General features: G+C 37.3%; 1 protein-coding gene across 1 annotated transcript in view; it reads right to left on the reverse strand.

Moving 5' to 3' along the window:
- Positions 1–25711, reverse strand: part of Pcca (propionyl-CoA carboxylase subunit alpha) — a 296255-nt gene that overhangs the window by 100096 nt on the left and 170448 nt on the right. Inside the window, exons 17-18 of the mRNA XM_070002672.1 lie at positions 24440–24550; positions 17888–17990 (exon numbers count right to left, since the gene is read on the reverse strand). Of these exons, the coding sequence (XP_069858773.1) occupies positions 17888–17990; positions 24440–24550 (214 nt within the window). The remainder of the gene's footprint in view (positions 1–17887; positions 17991–24439; positions 24551–25711) is intronic.

Raw genomic sequence — 25711 nt, forward strand, 5'->3', positions numbered from 1 at the left:
TGTTTGGAGCAAGGCACCAGTGGTTCACGCCTGTAATCCTAGCTACTCAGGAGGCTAGGATCTGAGGATCGGTGTTCAAAGGAGCCCAGGGAGAGAAATTTGAGAGAGACAGCACCAATTCACCACCAAAAAGCCAGCCACAGAGCTGTGGTCAAGTGCTAGAGCACTAGCCTTGAGCAAAAGCTCAGGGAGAGAGCCCAGGCCCTGAGCTCAACAATAATTTTGTTTTGGTTCAAATGAAATGGATAGGTTGGACATATATTTCAGCGAAAGAATAAATATAAACATTTTCAGAAGCAGAAATAGACAAAGTAGAACTAATATATTCAATCTAAAAACACATATGCTTTATTTCCATACATTCCATATTTTAAATGACTCATTTCAATTCAACAAGCACAATCCTGATTGTTACAATAATCTAAAGTTATATTTTAATTTTTTAAAGAGAAATTACATGTGTTCATGTGGCAGAACACTGGCCCAGCACATGCCAGTTCTGATGGACAGAACTTAAAAAGAAAAGCCACCAAGCACCAATGGTTTATATTTGCAATACTAGCTACTCAGGAGACTAAGATCTGAAGATCTAAGATCTGAAGCCAACCCAGGCAGGAAAGTCCATGAGACTTTATATCTGATTAACCACCAGAAAGCTGGAAGTGGAGCTATGTGTGGCTCAAGTGGTAGAGCACTAGCATTGAAAACCAAAGCTCAATGATATCATCCTGGCACTGAGTTCAAGTCCTAGGACTAGCACGCTTGTGTGTGCATGCGTGCAAGTTAATGCGCACACACACACACACACACACACACACACACACACACACACACACACACACACACACACACACACACAGAAAAGGGAAGATTGCTATGAATACTCTCGGTTAAAAAAAATAAAAGAGTTCATTTTCCTAACATCACATTATCTGACCTTTTCCGCTTGACTCATACCTATACTAGATATTGCAAATAAGGGAAACCATGGGACCTATGTTTCTTTGGGCCTGGCTTACTTCACTTAATATAATTTTTTCCAAACCTTTCCATTTCCTAACAAATGGGGAAATGTCATTCTTTCTGATGGAGGCATAGAATTCCATTGTGTATATATACCACATTTTCTTGATCCATTCATCTACTGAGGGGCATCTGGGTTGGTTCCAGATCTTAGCTATGGTAAATAATGCTGCAATAAACATAGTTGTGCTGGTAGCTTTAGTGTGGTCTTGTTTGTAAACATTTGGGTAAATGCCCAAAAGTGGGATTGCTGGATCATAGGGGAGATCTATGTGAAGTCTTTTGAGGAACCTCCATACTGCTTTCCAAAGTGGTTGAACAAGTTTACATTCCCACCAACAATGAAGTAAGGTTCCTTTCTGTCCACATCCCCTCCAGCATCTGTTGTTGTTAGAGTTCTTGATTTTTGCTGTTCTAACTGGAGTGAGGTGATATCTCAATGTTGTTTTGATTTGCATTTCTTTTATGGCTAGGGATGTTGAACATTTCTTCATGTGTCTATTGGCCATCCTTCCCAGGAAAATGAACCCTTAAATATGTATTTTAATGTTTTCGTTTCTTTCATGCATGTGTTTCTAACGCATTTATAAGATTATTTCTTTGTTGCTTTGTATGTCCCTCCCCCACAGTGTAACCCCCGCTTTCACTATATTTGATGTCAGTATAACATGTGGAGGAGATGGGGACAAACAAGTCGTTTAAGGATTCAGGTGGACCTGTTGCAACAATGAGAAGTACAAAATGTCATGTCAAAACCAGCTTTACAATTTCGGTGGGGGGGGGGGGGTATGATTGGGTGGGGGGGGAGGGGGGTGGCTGGGAAGGGAGGTGAAGGGTAAACAAAGGAGGAGGCTGCAATGCTTGGTAAGAAATGTATGCATTATCCTGCCCATGTAATTGTAACCCCTCTGTACAGTATGTTCTCAAATAAAATAAAATAAAATTTTAAATTTAAAAAATAAAAAATAAAAGAGGTAAAGGCCCCGAGCTTCACTCAGCTCACCACAGAAGTGATAGAGAACACAGTTTCCTCTATCAAAGGGCGTTTGAAGTGAAGACTGCCACTGGACCAAAGGTTCACCTGTGCAACTTAGTCTGAAATGCTGATGTGAAGGTAAGACTTCAAAAAACAAGCAAAACTTTTAAAAACACAATAAAGAGAAATTCACACACACAAAAAAAAATCCTAGCTCTTACCCAGGCCCGTCCACTTTGATTATCATCCACTGGCCAGAATGAATTTGCTAAAACCTAGTTTTATTCTCTATTTTACAGTGAAAAGCTGTCAAACATTGTGGCCAATTTTAATGCTGACACATTTAATTTACCAGAATATTCTATTCTATTTAAAAGCCTGCCAAGAATTCTAATGCAGAGATATTTGTATGATTCTATTATGAAGACATAGACCTAGTCTGACAGAACCTTTAGTTAGCAAATCCTGCACTCATCTTAAAAACATCTAATAAGATACTCAAATGTTGATTTTTGATTATGCCACTACCTATGTGAGTGCGAAATACACAGTTAAAACAATGCTAATGGTCAAAGAATCATCAAAAAATGCTTCATCATAACTTCCACAGTGGGTGGTCTGTAAAATGATCCACGATAATATGCTGCATTCCATAGCCACTGAGGTCAGTTCCTGCATACAAATCTTTGCAGGAAGAAAAAGGCCCTCAGAAAGTGGGCCATTCATCTGAACCAAGTTCAGAGAATTTCCACCATGGTGAAAAGCTATGTTATGCAAGCACATAGATGTGTTCAGGGGGGACAGAACCAGCTCCACGGAGACTACAAAGGAGCCTTCCCACAGCTCATGAATAAGTCGAGGAAATGATCAGAAAAAAGAGAGAGAGAGAGAGAGAGAGAACGATGTTTGGACAGATGGCCCACTTAAAATGCCTGAGACAAGAAATAGCAATTTTAATGAAACTTTAGATCTAGTGTATGTGTTGTTTCTTATTTCCCCAACTGCGTGTGTGTGTGTGGCAAGGTCTGAGGTGAGAGGAACAACTCCACGAAGGACAAAATTCAACAATCTGCTGAAAAATCCACTTTTACAAGGTAAGACAGAAGAGGGGTCACAAATGAATGCTTTAGTAGTGCAATAAATCCATGTTACATGCTTCATAGAACCATCAACCATCAAAATGCATTTTAAAAACATGGAATGAGCAGATTAAAGGAATTTTAAACAGAGGGTAGTGCCAAAGCAAACAAAATTCTATGCCTAAGCAAGATTGCTGCAGAAGAAAGAGAAAAGCAGCATTCAGAGAAGCCTTCAAAGCTAGGAGCAGGCACAGAGGGTCAGAATTTCGCCTATATGCAATTTAAAAGGTGTATTGCAAACACCTGAGAATGTATAGAGAAATCGATCACAAAACTATGCTCAGGCTGGGCACTGGTGGCTCATGCCTATAATCCTAGCTAAGGTCTGAGGACTGTAGTTTAAAGCCCGCCTGGACAGTAAAGTCCTTGAGACACTTATCACCAATTAGCTACCAGAAAAGAAAAGACTGGAAGTGGAGCTGTGGCTCAGGTCACAGATCACTAGCCTTGAGGAGGAAAAAAAAAAAAGCTCAAGGACAGCACCCAGGCCCTGAGTTCAAGCCTCAGGACCAACAGTAAAAACTAAAACTAAAAATTAATAAATCCTATGCAGAGGAATACAGAATACCCTCAAATTTGGTGTTGTTAGTATTACAATTAATTATATGAGTGATATGTGAGCCTAAAGTTATTGGTATGTGTATGTCATTTTTTTCTTTTGTACGCAAAGGCTTAAAGGGCTATACATAGATTTGGATAATCAGTAAAATTAAAAATACTGAACCTACATATTGGTTATGAAAACATAAAATGCTTAAATTTGTACTTGGCATAGAAATCTAAGTACATTTCTATGTACTTAGCATAAATAAAATTATTTATCATCTCGCTATTGTTATTTGCCTGGGACAGAAATATCTGAAAATCCTCCTATACTGTTTTGGTAAAGCTATTCAGTTTTGTTTTATTTTTTAATAGCCAGTGTATAACCTAAAGAATATTAAATCAATTTCTCCAAAAGACAGCTGTACTTCCGTGCTTATTGCAGCAACAAGGAAAAGATGATAGGTGGAAATGATGAAAAGATATGGGAAAGTGTGCTATATGTAAAGAGCGGAATACTATTCAGTCATAAAAAATAATGAAATCCTGTCATCTGTAGCAAAGAGGATGAGATGGATGATATAATGGAGGAAATATGCCAGACACATAAAGACAAATACCATATGCCCTTGCTCACGGGAGCTAAATAGGATGGGAGGAAGAAGTAGAGTGTAGACAAGAAGAGTAAATTCTTAGACTCACTTTACTCCACAATAGGGTGCTTACAGTTAAAACCAGAGTTACACACACACACACACACACACACACACACACACACACATCACACATGTATGTATGTTTATTGGGTAGAATATAATGTGACACATGTATACAGTATGAAATGATCAAATCAGGAAAATAATTCCACTTCCTTAAGCAATTACTATTTCTTTGGGCTGGGAACCATTTTATATATATATACATATATATATATATTATATATATATATATATATGAAACAATCAAGTTTGGAATGATGCCACCTCACACACAATAGTGTATGTCCTACCCTCCTTTGTTCTCTTACTCTGTGCCCCTCATCTTGTAATTATTGCATTGTGCACTTATCCTTTAAATCAGAAAAATGGGGGAAACAATGCTACACAGTGAAAAGCATGTGTATGATGTCTTTTATTATGGAATTAGCATCACTGGTGCTTTTGGTGTACATGTAAACTACTTCTTCAGTGTTCCCCTTGCCCTTCTCCTTCCTTCCTTCCTTTCTTTTTTTCCAATACTAGGGCCTGAACTCAGGCACTGTCCCCCACTGGCCTCCTGCACAGCTAGGATCAGAGATGGTGGCTTCCATTCTTCTTTTTCTTTCTCCTTCTTCCTCCTTCCTCCTCCTCCTCTTTTTTGTTTTGCTTTTTTTTGGCCAGTCCCAGGGCTTGAACTAAGGGCCTGGGCACTGTCCCTGAGCTGCTTTTGCTCAAGGCTAGCATTCTAGCACTTGAGCCACAGTGCCACTTCCGGCTTTTTCTGATTATGTGGTGCTGAGGAATCGAACCCAGAGCCTCATGCATGCGAGGCACTCTACCACTGAGCCACCTTCCCAGCCCTCCATTCCTTTCTTGTAGGGCAGGTCTGCCAGCAGCCAGTTCTCTCGGGGTTTGCTAACTTGAAAATATCTTTTTTTTTTTTTTTTTTTTTGGTCCGGTCGTGGTGCCTGAACTCTGGGCCTGGGCGCTGTCCCTCAGCTCTTCAGCTCAAGGCTAGCGCTCTACCACTTGAGCTATAGCACCACTTCCGGCTTTTTTTCTTATGTGGTGCTGGGGAATCGAACCCAGGGCCTCATGCATGCAAGGCAAGCGCTCTACCACTGAGCCATCTTCCCAGCTCCCGAAAATATCTTAATGGTGGGTTCATTTTTAAAAGATGACTTTGCTAATAGAATATTTGTGGTTGGCCTTCTTCAACATAGCATTCTACATATCTCTTCTGGCCTCCATGAAACTTGAGAAGTTCTTAATCTTACTGAAGATCAATTTTATGTGAGGAACTGCTTTTTCTTACTGTTTTCATCATTTGTATAGTGTGGATCTCTCCTACCTGCATTTTAGCAAGAACCTTGAATATACAGACTAATGTTATTTACCAAATGTAAATTTGGCCATGATTTCTTAAAATTTTCTTTCTGTTCCTTTCTCTTCTCCATTTGGGGCTCATAACACTTACACGTTGCTATCCTTGATCTTGTCTTTTTCTGTCTAAGGCTCTACTTTTCTTCAACAGATCTTAATGGATGTATCTTTACATTTGAAGACTCACTCATTCTTCTGCCAGTGGAAATTCTGGTTTTGAACCCATATAATAAATACACTTTTTATGTTTGTCATTTGCTTTTTACCTCCCAAACTTTTACGTGCTGTTTTATCATTCATCTATTTAACAATTGATCTTTAATTCTTCATCTCATTTCATTTAGTTCTCTGCACATATTTATAACAAGTTTTTTACAGTCACTGTGTTGTAATTTCAATCTTTAGATCCTCTCCTAAACAACAGTTATTTATGCCTGCCTGTCCTACGGACAGGCCATATTTGCACTGTACTTCACGTCTTCTAACTCTGTCAAAGCTGAACGTTTTACATAACACAGTGTGGCAAACAAGAAGACCAGGCTCCTTCTCTCAGGAACAACCACCTGGGCTTTTCTTTTTGTGCTTGGCATTCTACAGAGTTGGGAATTACTGATTTTATGCCAATTTATCCTGTTTAAGGTTCTCAATGGCCAGAGAGTGTTTTGTTTCTGGCATAAGCTTATGCATATTAAATTCTGATGGCAAAGATTATCATCATTAAAAGATATATGGAGGAATTTACCAAAGGACAGCAGTCTTTATGATGCACATGATCAAAGCATGGGCATTGAGACCAATGCTATCTTTTGGCTCCAGGGCCATCAATGACACCTGAGCACTGGAGACAGTGCCATCAGCCTGAACCACTGCAGAAGCCAGAACTTTCCAAAGAGAATCAAGTCAAAGGTAAGAGAATTAAAAATATACAGAGACTTTAAAAGGTTTTTAGAAAACTAAGAAAGTAAAGATTTTTTAAGTGTAATTCAGAGTTTATCCTATGATTAGTGTGAAACTTTATTGATTATGTTAGGACACAAATAGCTAAGAAGGGAATGTTTTTCAATAACATGGTTCACTATCTTTCACCTTTCATTTCTATTTATATCTCTTAGTATTTTCTAAATTCCATAGAATTTACTCATAGAAGAGTTTCACTGAAACTACTACTAGGTATTAAGTTGAAAAGATAGCTTTAAAGAGGGAAATTCCATCTAGTCAAGACAACTCAAAGAACCAAAACTTAAACATGTGCACTTTCATCTTCATTCATCTCTATGGTAATACTAAAGTGAACTGATGAACAGATCCTACTGAATATACTGCCCAAGTGGATCTAGACAGACCTTCAGCCTCACTCTTATACCTCCCATAATTTCATCCATCACCAAATACATATATATATATATATATATATATATATATATATATATGTCATTATCTTCAGAGAGCAAAAAGCGTTAATTATCTACTGAAAATTCAAGTTTTATCTTCAAAAGATATATTTTCCCATTAACACTAATTCCATTAGTCTTTTAAATTTTCTATATATCTCCCTAACAAATCTCTCTAAACCAGTCTTAAATCCTTTTCTGGAACAAGGCTGAACATAAAATATATACAAATATTGCTTCATTACCTACAGAAAATTGCTTTACACAGATGGGCTAGCTTGGATTTTTAATAATAATCTTTGTATTATGTAAATTAATCTTTTGACATTTTATTATAAATGCACTGATGGTGTTGATTTAGTTTCAATTCAAAAATCAAGGATTTCATTATACTATAAAACATATCCAGAGTTCAATGTATTTAAGGGGGGGGGGGGTTAAACAAAATGCAAACATTTAATGCAACATTAAGCACGTGAAATAAAAACTTGATTGCCTAAAGAAAGCATGCTATGCTGTTACCCTGGTGACAGGTTAAAAAAGGGATTGTGAGCTGAATAGCTGTATGATATGAAATTAAAATGTTTCACATTGAACAATCCAAGATGAATTGGGAAAGGTTAGAGTAGAGGAGAGAGAAATCGATTCTCCAATGGCAATGGTGAATGGGAAAGAAGTATGAATAGGATTTGCCAGTGGGGTGTAACAGCTGCCAAATATCCTGCAGCCAAAGAATTACAATAATACTGATGAAGTGTGCAAGAGCTTTGGGAGTCATTGCAGGGAACAGAGAAATTCTCCACAATAATGAGCCTATTCTATCTTCAAATCAGCCTTCATGATACAATCAAATTGAAGAAAAATGTTTTAAGTGTAATATTTAGCAAAAATTATAAATGGGCTATTTTATCTACTTAACCAATACTTTTCACTTAAGATCACTTAGATTTCTAAATCATCTAAGACACAGTCACATTAAATAACTGAGAGTCTCTTAACAAAACAGTTTTTAAAAAGGCTATATTTCTATATTCTTGCTGCTTTTAGGGTATTTGTTTGAACATAAACATGTTTCCAAATATATAAAGCATAGCTATATAGTTAGATACAGATACTTCCAAATATTTATAGCACAGCTATATGTTTATAAATTTACAAAGTGTTGTTTTTATTATATGATCAATTATATATCAGAAGTACAATTTCATTGTCTCAATGTGACTTATCAGAAATAGTCATAAAACAAATATAATTCAAAAGTTGTGCTTCATTTTCATAGCTGGTGTTATAATGCCATACTCTTTTAAGTGCAGAAGACATTTAAATTAAAAGCAATATGCAACTGAATAATAATACTGGATTCTCCTTGGGGATTATTTTCACATGGCTACTTTTTCCTACATTCCTTTCCCCAGTTATCATTCAATAGTTAAGATCATATTTCAAAACCTGAAATTTTAATCATTCAATTCAAAATTAATAGCAGGTGAATGAATTATATCTCTGAGACCAAGGAAGGCCCCTTTTTCTTTTCTTGTATAGCAAGAATACCACCACCACCTCACACGTACACACACAATTGCATCTGTCAGGTAAAAATCACTAAGCCATCGATTCTTCATTTCATCAGGCAACCATAGGAAGAAAGAAAATACAATTCAGATGTAGACAAAACAATAGCACTGAGAGGGAAATCAAGTGAATATAATTTCCCCTTGTGTGACTGTGTTTGAAGGAGTTAAACTGATGGCAGACTGCAGCTGGTCAAGATACTTGGTGTGTTCTACCAAATCTGAGTACAAAGTGCTGGTTCTACACTGAGTGCATGCAGCCAAGGTCATCTTTCACAAAAGTGAATGCTTTCTCTTAACCTTTCAGGCTGAACTATTTTCATCAACATTATCATAAGCCATAGTGTTCCATTTTCTGAGTCTTTAACCTCTGCTCAAATGTCAAAAAAAGGAAATTATGAGGATAAAGTAAAATCGGTGACCTCATGCAATTCAAATAGGATCGAAGCTAAAGAAGCCTTCAGTAGCCAGCCCATTTCAAAGCTGCAATTTTTTAGAGGAAGAAAATGAAGCAGGAGTTGAAATGCTGGCAAAGGCCTCACCACCTTGACACATGGGCATGGAGCTGGGACAAACTCCTGACACCTCACTCCATGAGGATTCCATTGTGCTCTACATCAACAGCTGACAATTCCTACAGCTGAGGGGGCCAAAAGATCCACAGGCAACTCTAGAATCTTCCTCATCTAAGCAAGTAACTAAAGGAAATGCCATGGATAAAACAATGTACTTGGCATATGTACTTTCAGTATTTAAGAGATATAGGGTACACAATCGCACCCTGAAATGTCAGTGAGCACACATAAAATATATCTTGACTCTCTATATTTATCAATTCCATCACAGCAATGTTCTATCATGTTAATTTTCAAAGTGCTAATGAACAATTTCTGAAAACCATTTTTTGAAGAGTACTAATATGACAAAAATGTCGAAAACGGATGGGAATGTGGCTTAGTGATAGAGTGCTTGCCTTGCATGCATGAAGCCCTGGGTTCCATTTCTCAGTACCACATACACAGAAAAGGCTAGAACTGGCGCTGTGGCTCAAATGGTAGAGGGCTAGCCTTGAGCAAAAGAAGCTCAGGGACAGTGCCCAGGCCCTGAGTATAAGCCCCAGGACTGGAAAAAAAATGTTGAAAACACACTAATGGTATGTTTTCGAAAAGGACATCCTTTAAGAAAGGCCCCTTCTCTGTAAAACCAGACTAAAGCACCAGGCTTTCTGTACACACAAAAAAGCAAATCCTCAAAAGAAGCCAGTATCTGCCATCTCCAGTGTCTCTCTGCATTCTTTCTTGAGCTTCCAACAATTCAACTTTAACTCCTAGTACACCTGGTATTCTCTAAAATGGCTCTTGTACTGTTCCCCTGGGACTCCCAGACTTCAATGCAATTGCCATTTTCCTTCTTTTCCACATTTTTGATTAGCATCAATTCATTGGTCAAGGGAATCCATAGAAGCCTACAATATACCCAGCTCAGTCTCACTCCCTCTGTCCCTCTTCCTTATCCTTCCTTCCCCACATTCCAAACCAGTCTTGAGCAGACTTCATTGTTCCATTTTAACACACATACAGCAAATAATCCATAACCTCAATCTTCCCTCATTAATGTTCATTTTCCTTTCACATCAGCTTCCTTACAATTGAACTCCTGCCTCTTGGCTACCTTTTCTTCATTTGGCTCCCTGAACTCAGCCAAGCCTACCCTAGCTTTTCATCCTCCTCTGCTGCTCCTTCTGGACCTCCTCTGTAGGATTCCTCCTCATGTGTAAGACTTCTGGAGTTGGAGATTTCCATGGCTCTGATCTTGACTACTGCCTACCACCTCTCATGGTCTCCTGCCTCCTACTTCAACTCCTTAACAATCTAAATTTTAGCCCTGGAGCCCAAAAGATATTGTTAATATATAATGCTGCATCAAACTTTTCTTAAAGAAACTCAAAACATACAAATGGCTTCCATCTCACTACGATTAAAAGCCTAAATAAGTCTTTTACCACAACCTATTTTGAGATGCTCCATTGCTACTACAACAAAAACTTGTATAGTCCTCTTAAACCACATTGGCTTCTTGATACTTTTCAAAAATGCCAAACATACTTAAACCTCGGGTTCTTTGCTCTTTCCTCTGACCAGAAGAGCTTCCCTCTGATATAGACATGACTCATTCCTTTACTCCTTTTTTCTTTTGTTCTAAGGTTAATCCTCTCAGCCAAACAGTCTATCCGTTTACATTAAAACCTGAATTATCCACCATCTATATTCCTTCCCTTATCCCTTCCTGGTTTGTTCTTCCTTGACAAAATACTCATAAGGTAGATCATCTTCAGTCCTACCAAAGGATACTACTGACCTGATTTATCTATCTTCTACCTGAACTGCAATGCCTGGGAATAGAAATTTCCTTTGTTTTCTTTTAATTATTTTGCTCCCTGGTAAATTCTCTAACTTGAACTCATGATGTAAAAGGTGCCATTAAAAGGCATATGATTACATTTAATATATAGCTGACTCACTTATTCAGTAAGAAAGGAAAGATACATCTTTAATACAAGATATAAATATTTCAGCCAGGCATGATGGTACACACCTATAATCCCAGCACTTGGGAGATCAAGGAAGGAGGATCCTGAGTCCAAGCCCCGCCTGGACTTTATAGCAAGACTTGAGCTGAAGAGCTGAGGGACAGCACTCAGGCCCAGAGTTCAAGCCCCACAACCAGAAAAAAAAAAAAAAAAAGAATCTGTCTCAAGTAGGGGGAAAGGACATTTCAAACCAACAGCTTGCATATCTGTTGGTGTTTAAACCATCAAGGCATTCCAATTAATCATGAGTGAAATGAGTACAATAACTGCCACCATCCTTCAAACAAAATCGTTGTTATTGAGGACTTATAAAAATTTTTAAGAGGACCGGGCGCTGGTGGCTCACGCCTGTAATCCTAGCTACTCAGGAGGCTGAGATCTGAGGATCGCGGTTCAAAGCCAGCCCGGGCAAGAAAGACCGTGAGACTCCTATCTCCAATAAACCACCAGAAAACCGGAAGTGGCGCTGTAGCTCAAGTGGTAGAGCGCTCGCCTTGAGCTGAAGAGCTGAGGGACAGCGCTCAGGCCCAGAGTTCAAGCCCCACGACCGACAAAAAAAAAAAAAAAAAAAAAAAATTTAAGAGGGGGCTGGGAAGGTGGCTCAGTGGTAGAGCACTTGCCTTGCATGCATGAGGCCCTGGGTTCAATTCCTCAGCACCACATAAGCAAAATGAAAAAAGCCGGAAGTGGTGCTGTGTCTCAAGGGGTAGAGCGCTAGCCTTGAGCTGAAGAGCTGAGGGACAGCGCCCAGGCCCAGAGTTTAGGCCTCATGACCAGACCCCCCCCCCAAAAAAAAAATTTTTTAAGAGAAAATCATTGATGGACATCTAACTTTCATGAGCAATGTGTTAATAAGTATATCTCATTGTACATTAACAGTAATTCTCTCTATAAACTATTATTATCTCCACGTTATTAATGAGGAAACAGAATTGGCAAAACCAGGGAAGAGTCCATGTCTCTGACACCAACATTGTATGCACTTACACATTTCCAGGTATTAGAAGTTCTAGCCAATAAAATGGTATAGAAAAAGCAAATATTATGACTTACAGAAAGGAAGACACAAAGTTATGATGAATAGAAAGTAAGTTATTTTAGTTGATTATGTAGCATGCATTTCGTATCAAAAATTAATCTAAGACAATCACGATATTCCAGTTCCTTTTCAGTGACTGGTTTAGCAATAGGCAGGTAATTTATTTCTAGTCAATGAGAACTGAGAAGTAGGAGCTGGGTAACTTCTGGGAAAGGCTTCTTATTTCTTAGAGATAAGAAATAAGAAAGATGACCCTATCGAGACTGCTAAGTCTAGTAGCTAGTCCATAACTAGTCTGCTATCAGCCTTCTGATGAAGCCCAGCACCAGATGAAGACAAAGCCTAGAAAGCCAGGCAAACATGGCCTGACTCAAATACACCGAGTTTCCTTCTTCCTATCTCTGAACCTTTTGTTCTTGTACATGACACATGATAACCCATTTGTTTGAATCAACCTTTCATCGCCCAAACCTGGAAGCTTCAAGTGATTTTAGGATTGCTCCCTCTAGAAAACAAGTGAAAAGTTATTACTCTGGATTTTTTAAGTTTAGGGAGATTTATTATAAAGGAAGTACAAATACTGAAGTAAATAAGTTTGATTATCAAAACAGGACGTAGAATAGTGGTTACCAGGAGCAACTGTTCAATGGATATAGTGTTTGTTTCAATCTTGTAAAAAGCAAAGGTTCTAGAGCAATTGCATAATAATGTGGTTAGAGCTGATACCACTAGAAATGGTTATGATGGTAAATTTTATTATGTATCTTTACTTGCAAAAAATAACTATCATTAGTTTTCATTATCAATCAATAACCACAAGTGAATCCTGAGGATTAAATGTTAAATGTTGCTAATTATTTTCTAATTATTTATTTATAAAATAAATGTTTAGGATTCTGAACACATCCTCTGTGGAATGGTGATTGCAAAAAGAATGAAGAAAGAAAAGAAGTCCAACAAAATTTAACTTACTATGTATCTCGAAAAAAATTATAAAATAACAGAGTCAACTTTTTTTTTTTTTTCCCATCCTGGGGTTTGAACTCGGGCACTGTCCCTGAGCCTCTTTGGATTTGAAGCTATGACTCTACCACTTTGAATAGTTTATTGGAGATAAGAGTCTCACAGGGACTTTTCTGCTTGGGCTAGCTTCAAACCGTGATTCTCAGATCAGAGTGTCCTGAGTAGCTAGGTTTACAAGCATGAGCCACTGGTGCCTGGCTAACATTTACTTTTAAAAACCTTGAAACATATTATTATATGAAAGTAGATAATATTGCACACACTCAGTCCTGAGGACTGAGCTCTAAAAGTGAGCCTGGGAATTACTCTCACCAGGTCCCTTCCCTATTTCTTAAAAGATGCCAAGCATGCCCTCTATTAGGGATGAGAGGTTTGGTCATCAGTCATTCCACTACCGGGAAAGATGAACTTCCAATACTACAAATGTAAGGTCTGAACAGGGACACCTCCCTCCCTCTTGGCTAAGTTTCTGCCAAGTATCTGTTACCTAGGTAACTGGCAGACCTGAAAGCAGTCACCTTCCCCTCCTGCTAGGTCACATCCTGGGCCAACTCTGGTCACAGGCCTCCCATCTGACCTCAGGAGGGTCCCAGACCCTGAGGTCACATCCAGATCCAGTGTGGCCACACCTTTCCCCAACCTGGCCACACCTCTTCTTGTCCCTGGCCTAGATAAGTCCTGACCAGGGGTGGGTCACACACCCCCCAGGGTGGGTCACCCCCCCCCTTTTCCTTTTCAGCCATGCTTCTCCACCATGCATGGTGGGGGAAGCAGTTCGGTAAATAAACTTCTTCTCCTGCCTGAACAGTGCATGGTGTTCTCCTCATTGGCTACCTAATGAAACCTACCTATTTAATATACCTTAGAACAAACAGTATCATGATAATCTCAAATTAGATAGCTTACCAGAAAGAGAATAATCATGGAATTAGGAAAGCTGAGTGACAGGAATGAGGACAATTGCACAGCTACAAACCTAACAAAAGAAAGAAATCATTGCAGAGAAAAAAAAGGGGACAAAGAGAACGTAACACTATGTGGCAAAGGGAGAAGAGCCTTCTCCCTAGTGTCTGAGAAGTGTGGAGTAGTGCGGATGGACCTGAGCCAGCATTAAGTAGGTTACTGTGGTTCTCAGAAAGAATTCCTGATCCATGAACATTTGGATCGAAGGAAAACAGGCATTATTAGCCAAAATATGTTAAGGATTACTGAAAGGAAATAAAACATTACCTTATTTTTTCTTATAATTATTATCAATTAGTGAAACAAATTACTATACCAAACTATTATACCAACACAATCACTTTAGTTTCACATAATATAAAGTGACAATTTAATAGTGCTTTTAAAGATTACTTACTGCTGATTGAAAATGTTTTTACTTTAATGGTTGTTCGGGTGTTGGAAATTGAACCCAGGACATCATGCGTGCTAAGCACACACTCTAACACTGAGTTACACTCACCCTAACCCCAAGTGAAAAGAATAATTATAACGAAAAGTAATTTCAGAGTCAGTGTGCATTTATGCAATTATGTCCACCAAATTTATTATATGTCATCCTAAAAAGACTGCTATTGTTTCTGACATTAATTTTTCTTTTTTTCTAAAATACATGCTATCATTTTACTATCTAAATACTATGGGCACATATTAATGTATTTTTCCAACTCATAAATGATGAAAGAGTAAAAATCCACAGAGAAACTGGGAAAATAAGACCAGTGCCAAAACAAGTAACATAAAGGAAGGGCTGTGGGCTACTGGTTTGGAATCAAAAACATTACATCAACATGCCCAGAACACTACGGAGCCACACCTGGCCTCCAGCTCTCAGACTCCATTCCCAAGCCACATGTTTCCAAAGACTTCTTAATAATGGATAGGAGAAACTATTTATTCTTTTCAGTTGTGGGGCTTGAACTTAGGGCCTAGGAGCTGTCCCTGAGTTTTTTTTGCTCAAAGCGAGCTCTCTACAGCTCCACTTCTGGTTTTTAGGTGGTTAATTGAAAATAAGAGTCTCATGGCCTTTCCTGCCTGGGCTGATTTTGAACCTTGATCCTCAGATCTCAGCCTCCTAGGTAGCTAGGATTACAGACGTGAGCCACCAGCACCAGGGGCCACTTTATTGTTTTAATTCTATTCAATCTTACCCAAAATAAGTCAGCTACCTCAAAAAATAATGTATATACATATTTTTTTAAGCAATCAGTTTAGCTGGGCACTGGTGGCTCATGCCTGTAATCATAGCTACCCAGGAGGCTGAGATTATATCATGGTTTGAAGCAATCTGGACAGAAGTCTGTGGGAATCTTATCTCCAATAAACTACTCAGAAACAGCCTGAAGTGGTGCTATGGCCTAAGTGGTAGAGCACTATTCTTGAGCAAAAAATAAGTTCAGTGATAACTCCCTGGCCCTGAGTTAAAGCCCTAGGACCGGCACACACACACACACACACACACACACACACACACACACACACACACACACACACACACACACACACACACACACACACACACACACACACACACACACACACACACACACACACACACACACACACACACACACACCAGTTTATTTTTAGCTATACTTTGGAATTGTAAAATAATAAAGTTCCAAATAGTAACAAAAGATAAGATAATCAGAGAATAATAAAAAGATAATGCAACATATAAAGTGAGGGCTTGAAAACCAAAGCTCAGCTATTTCCTGCCTATTCATCTCCCTAAATCAGCAGTGTCCAATAGAACTTGGTGGAAATAGGGAAGTCATGATTAAAGGTTCTTGTGTTGCCCAATGTGAAGCCATTAACCACCTGTGACTATTAAGCCCTTGAAATATAGATAGTATAACTGAGACACTAGATTTTAGTTTTAATTTTAATTGCCACAAATAGTTAGCACCTGCTTCCTGGACAGCACAACCACAGGAAAACAACCAATTCAACCATTTTCCTCTTCTTCCAAATCATTCAGTAATTTATTAATACTCTAAATCCTCATCTCTCCCTGGACATATACCAAACCATAACTTTACAAAAAATTATATACTAAGCTTCTTGAACTTGCTCTTAACAGAACAAACCACATTAGCCATTAAGATACAGACCAGGGTGAAATTAGAGAGTGAGGATGAGGGGCAAATACGATCAAAGTACTTCATCCACTATATGAAAACAGAATAGTAAAAGCTTTTTGAATTGTTCAAAAATGGATGTAAGGAGATTTAAAAAGTAATAGAAGTGGTGAATATGATCAAAGAATATTACTTGAAAGTATGGAAATATCACAACGAAATCTCTTTGTACTAGTAATATACACAAATAAAAGTGGAAGGGGAGAGATCCACCTTCAACTCAATTTAGCTCCTCATCTACCTCCTTCCTAAGAAACAATAGAAATTGCTGGTTTGTGCTTTCAAAGCTACTTGGTCACTTTCCATCTTCTTTTGTCTTCTTAAATCTTTGCTCTTCTTGTGGAAAAGGAAATGAAATTGAACACAATCTGGAAGCTCAGAGGAATAGTTTAGTGCTTAGCAAAAATTATGCAAACCTGGCATTACTGCCCATTTGTATCTATAGTTTCATAGTTTCTGATATCTATATGTGTTTATATGTATTTTTAACTATATGGATTCATTCGTGTGTGTGCATGCGTGTGTGAGTGTGTGTGTGTGTGTTCCAGAAGCAGACACAGGAGGTGTCTACTAAAAAAAGGGACCTGCTACTTTGCTCCAGAACTTTGTTCTTATAGACCAAGAATACATTCTGAATTAGAAAACTGCAATTTGGTTCCACCACATCCTGACTACTACAATATCGTTTTCTCTATTCTTTCATTTTCCCCTTTCCCATTCCTTTATTGCATATAAAGTAACTGGTATATGTGTAAATACTTACTGCTTTTCTTTTATCTTTTTCTTTTTCTTTAAACTAAATGACCAATGGTATATTTTTATTGACATCAAATGGAGATGGGATGGGGAAAATACTGGTCTGAATTCATTCTTTTTTTTTGTCAGTCATAGGCCTGAACTCTGGGCCTGGACGCTGTCCCTGAGCTCTTCATCACAAGGTGAGCACTCTACCACTTGAGCCACAGTGCCACTTTCGACTTTTTCTGCTTATGAGGTGCTGACGAATTGAACTCAGGGCCTCATGCATGCAAGACAAGCACTCTACCACTGAGCCACCTTCCCAGCCCTGGATTCATTTTTAATGAAACCATAAAACATAAATAACAAATACAAACTAGATGTGTGCATTTCCCATCAAATTTCATAGTATCTTCTTATCTCTACTAACAAGATTCTCTTTCTGAACTTAAAAAAATGTTAAAATGAAATATCTGCAATGTTATAGTTAAGAAGTGTGATTGTATTATACTTCCCCAAAGGCCCACAAGAAGATCTAGAACGGAGATCAGCGGATCTTTCACTGGTTTTTTCATACAGATAAAATAATGGGTATTTTCTCCTCATTCCGTTTTAAAAGATTTGCCATACCTTGAATGTTGGTGAAAATTACGTGCCCGTAACTGGGATACCACAAACAATGATGATGCTATCGCCAATAACTGGTTTTTCTCACTCTTTGATAAAATATGTCCTAAGGGAAATAAATTCATCAATCAATCAGTCATATATAATGTTAACATCTGTGTTTCTATAGTCCGAAGTTACTATTAATTCAAAAACAAGTATTTCATCAGGCTTATATTATGGAGTTAGTATTGCACACGGGAGAGAAGTGTAAACATTCTAATAAGACAATAAACCTTGCTTATTGGCCAGGTGCCAATAGCTCATGCCTATAACATTTGATACACAGGAGGCTGAGATCTGAGGATCTTGGTTCAAAGCCAGCCTGAGCAGGAAAGTCTATGAGACTATAATCTCCATTTAACTATCAAAAAAGCCAGAAATGGAGTTGTGGGTAGAATACCATCCTTGAACAAAAAAGCTCAGGGACAGAACTCAAGCCCTGAGTTCAAGCCTCAGAACTGGCACATACTGACACAGAGAGAGAGAGAGAGAGAGACAGACAGACAGACAGACAGAGACAGAGACAGAGAGAGGAAGGGAGGGAGGGAGAGAGAGAGAGAGGGAGGGGGAGAGAGAGAGAGAGAGAGAGAACAAAATAATTACAAAGAGAAAGTTATACCCACAGAGATCTCACAAAATGCTTATGTTCTTAACATCTGTTTCCTGTCATCACTCACTACCTGAAAACCTACTTCTAAGAAAGTGAGGAGAAAAGGCCAGAGCTCCAATTTCTACAGCAATAGAGATACACAGTCAAGGCTATGTTTGCTACATAAAGGAATCAAAGAAAATAAAGGTATAATTTGCTTCCCTCTATACATGTAGTCAAGAATCGATGTCCAATCAATCAAGGACTTCTATCTTCCTTACTCTCTCTTCCCATCATAATGTAGCTGGACTCAGAAATAGTGGTCTAGGCTAGAGTAAGACCACTTGACATGGCTGAGTGTTATCCAGCTGGTAAGCCTGTTCCATTTGCAGAATTCTAAAAGTAGTGGTATGGATCAAGAAAGGATGACAGATGGTACAGGATACAGGTGAACACTTCCCTCAAGAGTTCTGTAACCATACTACAATATCTAATACTACTACTTACCACCATGCTACATACCAGATAGTAGAGAGAGCATTAAACAGTATAGTATAGTATACAACAGAAGCAATATTTTACAACCCATTAATGAAAACAAAAAGTAGCCACCTGAACTTATTTCAAAGAAATGGAGCAATGTGAACTTTATGTCTACAAATTACTCCAAATGATAATCAAACTTTTAAAAATGTCCAAAATTAACATCTAACCTCTTTTAAGTCTACAAACCAGTTTTCTATGGAGAAGTACTTCATGAAACAGAAGAGTACAGGAACCCAATAATCCATTCCTCGTTGAGACAAACCCAGATCCTGCATCAACACTTACACAAATGAGACCTACAAACTGGTTCTGGGAATTCAAGCAGAGAACTTTGCATATCATTTTTTTTCTTTCTAGAAATGTAAAAAACATTTTGTTTTTGGTATACCCAGAGGAATAACTATTTTTCACTAATCTTGTCTAACACTCAGTGAAGCTTTCCAACATAACCTCAAGGCTCTCTTAAGAACAATATAAAAGCACTCCCCTACTATTCCTTTCAAAATTATCTTTATTTTTTATTTCTATGAAATTCTTATTATATATTTACTGATACATAAAATCTATTGTATCTACATTGCCTATCTCTTATTTCCTTCATGATTTTATTCTCATTACATTTTTGCCATGTTTGGGATACTTCTCCCATTTGTCTGTTTTTTATTTTATTAATTTTATTTTATCTATCTGTCTACAAATGGTTGTACAAGAGGGTGACAATTTAACATTTCCATTTATGCACACAGGGTCACCCCTTTTGTATCATTCCCCAACCTTCCCATCTACCCTTTCTCCTTGCAGTCCTAACAAGTTTTTCCACTTCCTTTTTCACAAATGTGCATTGAGTATTAAGATTATGTTCATCCACCATTCCCTTTTCCATACATCCACCTCCCTGAGCTAGCCTCACCCCATTCAAAGCATGTTTCAGTTTCCTAATATTCATTTTGTTAAATGGCCTCTTAATTGTTACTTCTCCCATTTATTTTGGGGGATCACTCATTCAGTTCTTAACAGTGACCATATTAGATTCTATTTTGCTAAAATGTTTTATGTCTAAAAATCACACTTTTTAGTTGTTCATCAAGTCTTTCTAACTTAAAATACTTAAGCATTCTCACTATTTTTCAGTGAGCAAAGTCGTCTATTTTCCACAACAGCCAGCTGAAAACCAAGCATCTCCAATAGTCATGGATTCTTCTATATCCCCTCTCTCTAGATAGGTATCCTTTCCCACCTTCCAGCAGTGGCTCTGGGGGCTGGGAAGTTGTCTCAGTGGTAGAGCACTTGCCTTGCATGCTCGAGGCCCTGGGTTCGATTTCTCAGCACCACGTAAGAAAAAAAGCCGGAAGTGGCACTGTGGCTCAAGTGGTAGAGCGCTAGCCTTGAGCTGAAGAGCTGAGGGACAGCGCCCAGGCCCAGAGTTCAGGCCTCACGACCGGACCCCCCCCCCCAAAAAAAAACAAAAAACAGCAGTGGCTCTGCTCTGTTTGTTCTCAATACTGAAGTCAAAGTGTTAGACAACGGTTTGTTGGTAAATGTTTAATGATTAAACCAACTGGGGTATAAGGGAAGAAAGAAGCCCAAGTAAGGGACTTTTGCTAATTTCCCTGAAGGAAATATTCTCCATGGCTGATTTCAAAAGACCAACAGACATCAAAGAGGATGGCTTAGGAAGACAGACACATGGGCTCTCACAATGCAATATAGCACATCTAGCACCCAGCAAAAGCAGTTCTTGGAGAGATGTTCATAGTGCAAAATGCTACCTCATCCTTACAGCACCCTATATTCCTTAAGTCAAATTCATTTTCTTTTTTCTCTGTTCTTGAGACATTTTGCTTTTTATCTTTACTCAGTACTTATTCTGTGCTGTCTAGTAATGCTGTGAGTTCTTCCATGATTGTTTTTCCTGTGCTGTTAGCTCCTTAATGACAAAAAAAAAAAAAAAATACACTATCCATTTCTTATTTCCTTCTACAACCTACTTCATCCTTCATTGAATGACTCTGTTGACTGAAATTCAGTCCAAATATCCTACTACAACTTTTAACGGTATAAATATACTTAACTAAATAAAGGAAAAGTATAACTTATTGTATACTTTTCAGGATGAATCAATTTTTACAAAAACCTAACTTTTCAGAAGAAAACTATAATTCTGATAATTACTTTGATGAAGCTTGAGGCTAATGAGCAGCAAGAAAACAGAAAAGTAAGTCCAAAATGTTCATTACACGACAACTGAAATTGCAGTTTAAAATATCTTCTTCATTTTTTTCCTTTAGTTAGGAATCAAAGGAAAATAGCCTTTCAGTATCAGAATCCAAACAGTTAACAAGAACAATGCTGCATCTATCCCATTATTAAATTTTAGACATAATGACCTCAAGGTTCAAATCTAAGAAGTTTTGGTGAAACTGTTATAGTCTACAAATAGATTTGGGAAAATAAACACGTAGTATAGAGATTTTTAATGCAGTAATAAAGACAGGCACTTGCCTATAAACAGTGATTGGAAGAAAAGGACAGATGGGAAGCAGATGGGTAATCCCGAAGGGGCAAAATGACCCGGCCTCAAACATATTGAGAAGATCCTGCACTAACTTCAGTTGCCACTTCCTGCTGTTTCTTTCAAGCACATATATATTAAACAGTCAAGGATGATAGTTTAATATATGTAAGACCAGCTCTGAGGGAAAAACCCTAGGAAGGAGAAACAAAGTAACCTAGAGAAGAATAGGAGATATAGCCATTCCGAAAGAAGAAAAAAATACAAGAAAATAGCACATGAGAATAAGAAATATACATTAAGAGTGGCAAATACAGGTATGTAATTTCAAAGTCTTTAGAGTCAATATGACATGTAGCATATCCCAATTGAAAAAAAGTTTGTGATTTGGATAGTAGCACAACTAAAATAGTACTCAAACTGGAATTGAAAATCTTAGGACTGGGTCTGGGAATCTGACTTAGTGACAGAGCACTTGCCTATCATGTACAGGCCCTGGGTTCAATCACAAGCACTACTCCCCCTCCCCACAACATCCTGGGTCCCCTCCCCCACAATAAAAGAATCCCCACAGATCCACTTCTGACTTCATTATTTTACTGGTTATTTAGCCTAATAACCTCGTTGGGTTTTAGTTGTCTTACATGAAAAAGAAAAACTGAGATTAATCTTTGCAAAAAGTTCTTTTTAACAACTTCTGACAATTAAAAATACTATGATCCTTTCTAGTATAGCAAAGAAAAAAAGTTAACAATGTCAATGCTGATAATCTTTCACCAAAAGAAAAGGATTTGAGTAAGGAAATTAAAAGTAAACATGTCAGAAAACTGAAATATTACGGTTTTAAGTAAATTTCTAAGTTTGAAGGTAATTCCTGTCTCCAGAGCATTTGGAACATTTTTCATTGCTGCTAAATGTTCAATATAGAGTCATCAACTCCAACTAGAAAATTTAAATATCCATGTACATATATACTCACATATGAATGTATCCATATATAGACAGAAATATATAACATTGTTTGTTCTGAAGGTCAAGGTCTGAAAAGTTTTCACCTTTTTTCTCCTGCCTGCTGTTCCCTATCCTATCACCTACACAGAAGCATTGGGCAGGCAGACATAAAAGCCTCTGAAATTTCCCAAGTCTACTTGACAACTTACTACAACTTTTAATCCAAACTATAGAAGAACAAACAAAATATCAGAATTAAAACAGAAGAAACTGATTATCTCAATATATGTACAAATAAATTAAAATACCCAGTTGTCCTTCTTCATCATACTATGAAGGTTCTTTTTAATGAATTAAATATTTACTATCTATTATGGTACTATAATAAAAACCAGTCATCTAAATAGTTCAGACCTCATAAAAACAAGAGCTACTAATAAAATAACCATTCAAGTATAAAACTAAAATTATGTTAAGGATGTAATTTTTACAAATGTAAAAATTTGCATTTTTTCAAAACTCACAAATTCTATACTTTTGAATATGATAAATCATGAGTTTTTAAAAGCCTAAGTTAAAGAAATTCTTTGTGTGAGTATGTGTACATTTGTGTTGGTCCTGGGGCTAGAACTCAGGGCCTTGGTGCTGTCTCTGGGCTTCTTTTACTCAAGGCTAGTGTTCTGTCCCTTAAGCCAGAGCTCCACTTCAGGCTTTTTGGTGATTAATTGGAGATAAGAGTCTCATGGACTTTCCTACCCAGCCTAGGTGAACTGTGATCCTCAGATCTCAACCTTCTAAGTAGCTAGAATTACAGGCATGAGCCACCAGCATATTACTCGATAGTAATGATTAAACTCTAGATGACATTGAAATTCTAAAAGAAGGTACAAAACCAACTTGACAGTTAATCTTACAAAATTCTGAATTAAAACTTCTTTGTAAATACATGCAATAATTCATTTACATATGTCAAACTGAATTGACATATAGCTCCCAATATGACTATGTAAGTCATTTTATATACTCAAGTACTAAGCAGAAGACTAACCTTCATAAATTCCCAATCCCATAATGCATCTAGAGGCTCTGGCTGTTACCTACATATCATCTCTATTAAGTTTCAGGTAACCCCTGAGGTTCTTAACAAGGAAATGCTCATTAAAGATTTTGTCTTCTTTCTCACTTGATAAGTCATTGTCTTACCACTTGGAAATACTCTGATAACTTTCTAGTGCTAAATTTCAGATTTATTTCTCTGATATTTCATTTCTTTATTTAAAGCATCTTCATTATCATTAGCAGGATCAGCATCTGATTTTCTGAAAATGTCAGTGCTCTTTTTATAAAGATATATATTACTAAAGCTGAGTTCCTATTTATATTCATGCCAGTAAAGAGTAAAATCTAAAGGAGAGAGGAGGGAAAGTGAGAAAAAAATGAGGGAGGGGGTAATACTGTTTGGCAAGAAACGCACTCACTACCCCTTCTTATGTAACTGTAACCCCTCTGTGTATCACCTTTACAATAAAACCAAATTAATTTTTAAAAAAAGAATAAAATCTGCTTTAACATTCAAGAGCCAGATCAATAGGTCAACAATCTATCTAGCTACATATCCAAGAATTAGATTCACAGAACATTCCACATAGCTGAATTTCTCATTTAACAGAATTGCAGATTATTACACTCATGAATAGTCAAATCATAAATAACAATAGCCTAGGACACTGCATAGATATTAATCAACTATAATATAACTCATCTATGTCAATAGCCTAGGACATTCCATATATGTATTTATCAACTATAATATATGCCAAAAGCCTTTTAATTCTACATATTAAAACTACACATTACATTAAGGCATAACTTTTTAAAAGCTTCTAATAACTAAAATATTCTAGCACATACAAACCTTTAAAGCCATCAGGATATACTTCAGAGAGAAATTTAGTGGTGATGTCCCCTTTTACAAAGCGGGAGTTGATTATCACCTCTCGAAGTAATGCAATATTATGTGTAACACCTAAAAATTTAAAAATATCAGAGTGAACAGGAGGACAATAAATTAGTTAAAAATCTAATTATTAGTAGAGAAACATCATCAGCATCCTATGACCTAGGAGAAACATCATCAGCATCCTATGACCTATCTCTTGACTTCGAGTAATAATAACTAATATTTGAATGCAAGGTATCAATAAAATCTTAAATAGAAACTTAAGTTTGTCATGACAAGTCAACATTGAGTTGACTTAGGATAGATAAACACCTTGTCAATAAATGAGACCAAAACAAATAACTAGAAAGAGAAGAAAATGAAACTCAATTAATTCAAAAGGGACCACAAGCTTAACTGTAAAACCTAAAACTATTGTAAGACCTATGGAAGAAAATGAAGAAGGAAAAGGATTCTTTACCTTGGGTTACCCCATACATAAAAATATGAATAATAAAAGTATCACTAAATTATATTTTATCAAAATTATTTATTCTTCAAAAGACAATTAAGAAATGTCAAGTCATAAATCAAAAGAAAATATTTATAAGAATACATATATCAGAGAAGAAATTTGTATCTGGGATTACATAAAGGATACATACAATTATAATACAATAAGCAAAAATTTAAAAAACACAAGCAAGGAGCTGGGCGCTAGTGGCACATGCCTGTAATCCTAGCTACTCAGGAGGCTGAGATCTGAGGATCATAGTTCGAAGCCAGCCCAAGTAGAAAAGTTGATGAGACTCTTATCTCCAATTAACCACAATAAAGCCAGAAGAGGAGCTGTAGCTCAAAGTGATAGAGTGCTAACTTTGAACAAAAAGTTCATGGACAGTGGCCAGGCCCTGAGTTCAAGCCCCAAAATAGCGGGAGAAAAAAAAAGTCAACATCCTTTCATGATAAAAGCTCTGAAGAAACTAGAAATAAAAGGATCATGCCTTGCTAGTAGTAAGTCACTAATAGCTCATGCCTATAATCCTAGCTACTCAAGGAGGCTGAGATCTGACAACCATAGTTTGAAGCCAGCACTAGCTGAAAAATCTGTGAGACTTTTACCTCCATTGAGACTTTTACCTCCAATTAGCCAGTGAAAAGGTAGACCATGCAAGGGTGACTTTTAAGGGTGTTACTCTACTAAAGCAGTAGAGTACCAGGCTTTACCAAAAAAGCCAAGTGAGAGTG

The sequence above is a fragment of the Dipodomys merriami genome, unplaced genomic scaffold (genome assembly GCF_024711535.1).
Source record: "Dipodomys merriami isolate MVZ:Mamm:240054 unplaced genomic scaffold, mDipMer1.0.p SCAF_6, whole genome shotgun sequence".
Classification (NCBI taxonomy): Eukaryota; Metazoa; Chordata; class Mammalia; order Rodentia; family Heteromyidae; genus Dipodomys; species Dipodomys merriami.